The 8,997-nt window shown below is 35.1% G+C and overlaps 1 protein-coding gene across 1 annotated transcript; it reads left to right on the top strand.

Annotated features, from left to right (window-relative positions):
- Window positions 2,374–3,782, top strand: LOC107632691. Its single transcript, XM_016336358.1, has 2 exons — window positions 2,374–2,383; window positions 3,361–3,782. The coding sequence occupies exons 1-2, from the start codon at window positions 2,374–2,376 to the stop codon at window positions 3,780–3,782; spliced, it is 432 nt and encodes a 143-aa protein (XP_016191844.1).

The following is an 8,997-nucleotide window of genomic DNA, read 5'->3' as shown; positions in this document are numbered from 1 at the left end:
TCAGGGATTACAGGGCAAGAATGGCTCAGAGGATGGAAAGAAAGCATGCAAAAGTGGAAGGAATACAAGAAGTTGGAGAAATTGTTAAGTTGTCCAGCCTGACCTCTTTGCACTCAAACAGCTATAACTTTAGCTACAGAGGTCCAAACGATGCGGTTCCAGTTGCGTTGGAAAGCTAACGTCCAGGGCTTCGATTTGATATATAATATGTCATAGTTTCCCTGAAGCTAGGCAACGCGAACGCGCGCTCCACGCAGACGCGTCGCAGTTCCAAAAATCAGCGTGGCAGATTTCTTCTCCAGCGATTTCTGGGCTGTTTTCGACCCAGTTTTCGGCTCAGAAAACACAGATTAGAGGCTGTAAAGTAGGGAAATCCATTCATTCATAAAAATAAGCTCACAATACACAATTTTAGGATTAGATGTAGTTTTAGAGAGAGAGGTTCTCTCCTCTCTCTTAGGTTTTAGGATTAGGATTCAACTCTTCATCAGGTTCAATATTTCTTTTACTTTATATTTATCTCTTTTTTTTTTTTTTTTGAAACAAAGGAAGCTCAACACATTAAAGTGGAGCAAATAAAAGAAAAAAGAAGACACATAACTAGCTACCAACAAATAAGCCAACCCCTACTATCCCCAGTACTCTCATCCTCCCCCAGGATCACCACCACTCCATTCCGTGTAGCTCATCAACGTCCTTGTGTGTATGACCTCCAGGCTTGCTCTTGCATTCTTGAAGATTCGTGCATTCCGTTCCAACCAGATGTTCCAAATCACTGCAAAGAACACTGACATCCACATCTTCTTCCCCTGTTGTCTATTATGCATTCCATGCCAACTCTCAAACATTTCTTTAACAGTTCCGGGAATCACCCACTCCCTTCCTAGTAACCTCAGCCACTTGCACCACACCTGCCATGTTACCTCACACCTAAGGAATAAATGCTCAACAGATTCTAATTCCTTGGTACACAGTACACACATACTATCCCCCAGAATGTTGACTCCTAGTTTAGTCAGCCGCTCCTTGGTGTTAACTCTACCCACTAGCACAAACCACCCAAAGAGCTCAATTCTCGGAGGAACGAAACCTTTCCAAATGGAACTCGTGAAGCTATAACTCGTTATCTCAGCTGATAATGTCTCCGCTTGTATAGCCTGGATCACAGAACTAGTAGAGAAAATACCTTTATTTTCAAACTTCCACACCACATTGTCCTCCCTACCTGATGACAACCTCACTGGCCTTAACCTCTCATGCAGTTGATTGACAAGCTCCAGCTCCCATTGGAACAGTGCCCTCCTCCATTGAAAATTCCAAATCCAATCAAGCCCATCCCAAAAACCACACTCCCCGATGACAAGTCCTTGCTGACTGGAAATAGAGTAGAGTCTCGGATGACTTCCTTTCAGAGTACCACCTTGAACCCAGTTATCTTCCCAAAATCGAGTCTGCATACCATTGTCTACTTTCATTGCCAGTCCACTTACCACTTTATCACGAATCCGCGGTTCTTTTATATTCAGCTGACATATGTCCTTCCAAGGGCCACCCTTTACTGGTAAAGGCTGAGTTGCTAACATGACATCCGGGTTCAACTTATTACACGAACACACAATCTTCTTCCACAACTTTTAAGTTTTAAATAAAGTGGAATAATGGACTAATGGGCCACAAAGATTGGTAGTGAATGTGGTGGGATTTAATTTTTTTTTTGGAATAATGGACTAACGCCCCACAAGAATTGGTAGTGAATAGGTTAAAAGTGTGTTTTTTGGTTTAACAAAGTTTGTGGATGAAGTCTGGATTGCGTGTATAATTCATTTTTAATAATTCACCCTTAATATAATCACAAAAAGGATTTTTTTTATTATAATATTCATATTAAAAAATTCTTTTAACTATATTTTTTGTCAAAATTAAAATTAACTTAAAAAAAAATATCAATAAATAAATATGTCTTTATATTTTTAATTAGTTAAAAAAAATACAAATTCTATTTAAGTGCGATAATTAATACTTAAGTTGCATATAATACAATAAAAAAAAATATAAAGTTAGTTATTAGATGCCAAAAGTTAGAAAAACTAATAAATGAAATTAAAGTAACTAAATTATGTTAGAATTTTTATTCTAATTGTGGTCTAATTTGTTAATATAGAAATTAATTTGTGTGGTATTATAATTATTTATTGATTATATTGGCAGTTGGTCTATTCTTTGATGGAAAGAACACGACTGTTTATTATAAATTTTATAAAATTTGGGTCTCCAATTCTGATCACAAACAATAAACAAACACACCTTGATTTCATCTGATTTTGTTGATTTAAGAATTGGAAGTTCTAAATTAAATCAAAGAATTTATTGGTAATGGCTGGAGGTACGCAAATTACTGGTTTTATAAAATATCTAACATGTGGTATTAGAGCCTTGTTGTCTCCGCCTTGCCATTTCAAAATTTAATTACTATGCATTATTTTGATTAATTGTTTTCAAAAGAAAAATGTATAGTATGAATTTTGGAATAAGTAAGAAAAATCATTGAAACTGAAATTAACGCACCATAAGAAGAGAGAATAATAGAAAATACTCCAAAAAAAATTCTTTAAATTTGTGTGGTAGTTGTTCTTCATAATGGCATGATTTTCATGATTCCGCTAGGTTTTCTCAATTTAAAAAAAAATGAAATGGGAAACGAAAAAGTGAAGAAGAAAAATTTTCTTGGCCCACTTCTTTGATTTTTATGTTGGACTTCATTTGATTTGCTATAAAATTGTAAAATTTGTTTTGAGGGAGGTTTGAACTTGGATTTTTTAAATATTAACAAAATAGTAGTCCACTAGATCATCTTCGCTTCTAATATTATACATGTTATTGAATTTATTTATTTAATACTTATATTTGCATGCAATATAAATTCTTCCGCTACATATCATATTGTGATTAATATATGATTTATTGAGGAGTAGCCACAGCATCCTTGATAATAATAATATTTAAAGAAATTACATAAATATTAATATAATATATTTGTAATTATTGTGAATTATATAATGAACTTACCCACATGAATTTATTATGTTATTCACATATAATTAGATTGAAATAGAAAATATTTATTATTTCTTAATTAGCCTACATGTATTAAGAAGTAGTATTTTATTTTTTAGTTTCAATACTTTAGTTAATATAGTGAATATTATGCGTGTTAAAATCTTTGACCACAGGTAGATTTTAATGACACTATGATTTATATTTATTTTGATATGACTTGCATTGGCATGTATTATCATATGTTATGGATTTTGATGTGCCTACTTAAAGTTGAGTAATGTTAGCATGATTTATTATTTGCAGCAGTAATAATATCTGAAACTGTATCTGAAGTTCATTTGTTAAGTGGTGACAACTATAAAGAATGGAAAGATAAGATTCTCTTTCACTTAGGATGTGCAGACCTTGACTATGCTCTTCGTAGGGAAGAGCCTCCGGCACCTACTGATGCTAGTTCTAAAGCCAAGGTAGCATTATACGAATGGTGGGAGAAATCCAACCGTTTAAATATGCTGTTCATTAAGTCTCGTATCTCAGCTAGTATCCGAGGTTCAATTCCTGATTACATGAATGTCAATGATTACATGAAGGCTATTGATGAACAATTTGAATCTTCTAGTAAGGCACTTGTAAACACCCTAATGGCGCAATTGTCATCCATGAGGCTTACCGGCGTAAGAGGTGTGCGTGAACACATCATGAGGTTGAGAGATATTGCAGCATAACTGAAAGCTTTAGAGGTTTAGATCTCTAGCTCATTTCTGGTGCATCTTATTCTGAATTCTCTTCCTATCCAGTACAGACCATTTAAGATTTCTTATAACACATATAAGAAAAAATGGTCCATTAATGAATTACTGGTGATGTGTGTGCAAGAGGAAAGAAGGCTAATTCAGGAACTTGGTGAAAGTGCACTATTAGTGACAAATGAGGGTGGTAAAAAGTAAGCTCATAAGAAGAAAGGAAAGTTTATTGTATCCCATCCTATGAAGAAAGAAGGTGCACGGTGTTTCTTTTGTAAAAAAAAGACACATGAAGAAGGAATGCCCAAAATTTAAAGTTTGGCTTGAAAAGAAAGGTATTAACCTTTGTGATCTTATTCCTTCAGTGTGTTTTGGATCTAATTTTGTTGAAATATATCATGACACTTGATGGATTGATTCTGGTGCTAAAATTCATATTTCAAATACTATGCAGGGTTTCCATAAGGAAAAGAAAACCGATAGGAAGTGAACTAAGCATCTATATGGGCAATCGGATGTATTCACGTGTGAAAGCTGTTGGAATATTTAGGCTTGTATTAAGTACTGGTTGTATTTTAGATTTAGAAAAAACCTTTTATATTCCAGATTTTTCTAAAAATTTAATTTCTTTATCTATGCTTGTAAAATAAGGATTATGTATAAATTTTTATGATGATTATGTTGACATTATTAAAAATTCTAATATTATTGGATGTGTTACTTTAATTGGTGATTTATTCAAAGTCCATTTAGCTAATAATATTCTATCCGGTCTTATGGTTATGCATGGTAATGGTATGAATGAAAAATCTTTCATGTTATGGCACCGAAGATTGGGACACATCGCCATTGAAAGAATGAAGAAATTAGTAAGTGATGGGGTTCTTGAACCTCTAGACTTTACTGATTTTGATACTTGTGTGAATTGCATTAAGAAAAAGCAAACCAAAAAGTCTCAAAAAGGTGCTAAGAGGAGTTCTGACATATTAGAAATAATTCACACTGACATATGTTGTCTTGATATGTCCTTAAGTGGTCAGAAATATTTCATCTCCTTTATTGATGATTATTCACGATATATGTATCTCTATATGCTTCATAATAAATATGAGGCATTGGATGCTTTTAAAGTTTATAAAGTTGAAGTAGAGAAACAATGCGGAAAGCAAATTAAGATCGTGAGATCAGATAGAGGTGGAGAATTCTACAGGAGATATACTGAAAGTGGACAAGCACCTAGTCCATTTGTAAAGTATCTTCAAGAGCATGATATTGTGGCACAATACACCATGCCTGGTACACCAGATCAAAATGGTGTAGCTAAAAGAAGAAATAGGACTTTGCTGGATATGGTGAGGAGTATGCTTGGTAACTCCAATCTTCCTTTATCCTTGTGGAGTGAAGCCCTTAAGACAGCCGCGTATATATTAAATAGAATTCCAACAAAGGCAGTTTCTAAAATGCCATTTGAGCTATGAAAAGGTTGGAAATCTAGTTTGAATCATATACGCATTTGGGTTGTCCTGTTGAAGTTCGGATTTATAATCCACAAGAAAGGAAGTTGGACCCAAGGATGATAAGTGCATATTTTATCGACTATGCAAAAAAGTCTAAGGGTTACAGATTTTATTGTCCCTCACATTCAAGTAAAATAGTTGAATCTAGAAATGCAAGGTTTTTAAAGCATGATGTGGAAAGTGGGAGAAATCATCCTCTTAAAGTTGTTGAGAATGATAATGTTTGTCAAACATCTCCATGTACAAGAGTGATTGTTCAATACAATACCCATACAGATAGGATTAATGTAAAACAACCTATTACTGATGTTCCACATCATGAAGATAATGTTCAAGTAGATCATATGGTGGAGGATCAAACTCTTCATAATAAAAATGTTGTTCAAGAACATATTGCTCAAGAGCAACTTCAAGAAGAGGGAGAACCTATTTTGCCACTACCTTTACAAGAGGTAATGATGCAACATTAAGAAGATCAATAAGAATAGGAAAGCTTGCAATTTCTAGTGACTATGTAGTGTATCTTGCTAAGTCTGACTATGATGTTTGTAATGAAAATGACCCAACGACGTTTTCACAAGCAATAGAAAGTCGTAATTTCAATTTATGGCTAGATGCTATGAAGGATGAAATGAATTCTATGGCAAATAACCGAATTTGGGATCTTGTAGAATTGCCTGATGGGAAAAAGGCCATTGGTTGTAAATGGGTCTTTAAGACCAAGAAGGATTCATCAGGCAATATTGAGCTCTACAAGGCTCGACTTGTTGCCAAAGAATTTACTCAAGGGGAAGGAGTTGACTACAGGGAAACCTTTTCTCTTGTTTCAAAGAAAAACTCTTTCCACATTATTATGGCATTGGTAGCATACTTTGACATGGAATTGCATCAAATGGATGTGAAAACGGCCTTCCTTAATAGAGATTTGGAAGAAGAGATCTATATGAGACAACTCGAAGGATTTATCTCAAGTGCTGGTAAGGAGTTAGTTTGCAAGCTTAAGAGAGCAATGTATAGTCTTAAGCAGGCTTTCCGGCAGTGGTATTTGAAGTTTCACAATGTGATTTTTTCATTTGGGTTCATTGAGAATATTTCTGATCAATGTATATATCACAAGGTTAGTGGGAGTAAGATCATATTTCTCATCTTATATGTAGATGATATTTTGCTTGCAACAAATGATTTAGGGTTGTTACATGAAGTGAAATAATTTCTCTCTAGACATTTTGATAGGAAAGATGTGGGTGATGTATTTTATGTCATTGGCATAAAGATTCATAGAGATAAACATAAAAGAATTTTAGATTTATCTCAAGAAGCCTATATTAATAATGTTCTTGAGAGGTTTAAAATGTAAAATTGTTCACCAAGTGTTGCACCTATTGTGAAAGGTGACAAATTTTGTTTAGATCAATGTCCCAAAAATGAACTTGAAAAGAAACAGATGTAAAATATTCCTTATGCTTCAGCCGTTGGAAGCCTAATGTATGCTCAGGTTTGTACAAGACCTGGCATTGCTTTTGCTGTTAGTATGTTAGGAATATATCAAAGTAATCCAGGAATTATCCATTGGAGAGCTACAAAGGTCTTAAGGTACCTTCAAGGGACCAATATATATATAGACCAACCGACAATTTGAAAATTGTTGGATACTCAGATTCAGACTTGGCAGGATGTGTTGATTCTAGGAAGTCAACGTCAGGATGCATCTTTATGCTTGCTGATGGAGCAGTATCTTGGAAGAGTGCAAAACAATCACTTGTAGCCACTTCTACCATAGAAGCCGAGTTTATTGCTTATTTTGAGGCTACATCACAAGGTGTTTGGTTAAAGAATTTCATCTCTAGGCTTAAGATTATGGATTGTATCTCTAGGCCATTAAGAATATATTGTGACAATTCAGCTGCTGTATTTATGGCTAAGAATAATAGAAGTAGTAGTCGAAGTAAGTACATCGATATTAAGTACTTAGCCATTAAAGACCGAGTTGGGTCTAATGAGATATGGATAGAGCATATTATTAGTACTAAACAGATGATAGCTGATCCTTTGACAAAAGGCATGCCACCAGAATTGTTTAAGGATCATGTTACTAGTATGGGTTTATGTTCTGTAACGTCACTTATATGACTTATGTTATATCATATGACATATTTGGATATGAAATTCTAATTATTGTTTGTTTCTCATTTGGTTAATATATATGCGCATACATGATTGAGAATGACAAATAAAATTCAGTGAAGGACCTAGAATAAGCATTGGGCTTATTCCTACAGAAATACCACATAAAGAGTTTATTCAATTAGAAGATGTTACATTGTAATACATAAAAGGTAATATTCGATTAATAAGAACCTACTGCTATGATTCGTGTAATTTGTCTTAATTGTTTAAACATAGTATGTAATTACAGACTATACGTAACAAATGTTGGATCAAGTGGGAGAATGTTAGAATTTTTATTCTAATTGTGGTCTAATTTGTTAATATAGAAATTAGTTTGGGTGGTGTTGTAATTATTCATTAATTATATTAGCAGTTGGTCTGTTCTTTGATGGAAAGAACACAACTGTTCATCATAAACTTTATAAAATTTGGGTGTCTAATTCTGACCACAAAACAATAAACAAACACATTGATTCCATCTGACTTTGTGATTCAAGAATTATAAATTCTAAATTAAATCAAAGAATTTATTAGCAATAGTTGGAAATACGCAAGTTACTGATTTTATAAAATATCTAACAAATCACTCTCTTGTTATTAAATACTAAAAATATGTCTCTTAAATTAACGCAAGGTATATAAAAATAAATTTAATATTTACTTTTGTAAAATAATTGTGGAGACTTAAAATCTTTAAGTTGATTATAGGGATAAGTATGGTTTTGGTCCCAAAGGTTTTCAGTCAGAATCGAAATCGTCACTCGTCTAATTTTCGATTTAGAATCATCCTTAACATTTTTTTCGTATTAAAATCGTCCTTTTTATTTTTTTAGACAAAAATACCCTCATCACTACCAACACAATTACATCCTCCACCACCACCACCACCAACACTAACACCACCGCCACAACCTCCACCAACCGCACCACCAACACCACCACCAGCACCACGACCACCACCAACACCACCACCAACGCCGCCGCCACCCCACCTCCACCTCCACCTCCACCTCCACACAGAGAAGCAGAAACAGAAAATCAACCCACCTCCCACCTCCACCTCCACACAGAGAAGAAGAAACAGAAAATCAACAAATTCAAGCACAAATTTAATACAAGCAAAAACAGAAAGCAACAAATCAACAAATCAACACAGCCAAATCAACAAATTCAACAGAAAAGCACAAAGCCAAATCAGAAATTCAAAGAAGCAAATGCAGAAGGCCAAGTAGGACCACCGGCAAACTCATCATCAGAACCCATAACCGCAAGAAGCTGAAGCGGCGATGCGGCGAGGAGCAGTGGCGAGGCGGCGAGGAGCAGCGGCGACGGTGGCGCTGGCTTCCCTCAGTGGCTAGGCGGCAAGAAGCAGCAACGCGAGTCCTTCTCCCTCTTTGCGTCTCTTTCTGTCCGATCTCTCTCCTCTGGCATGGGTGGCTGGCGCGACGGTGAGGGTTGGGCGAAGAGATGAGGGCTGGGCGGTGAGGCGGTGAGGGCTGGACGCAGCTGGC

Source organism: Arachis ipaensis, chromosome B03, assembly GCF_000816755.2.
Source record: "Arachis ipaensis cultivar K30076 chromosome B03, Araip1.1, whole genome shotgun sequence".
NCBI classification, from domain to species: Eukaryota; Viridiplantae; Streptophyta; class Magnoliopsida; order Fabales; family Fabaceae; genus Arachis; species Arachis ipaensis.
This window is presented reverse-complemented; position numbering and strand designations above follow the sequence as displayed.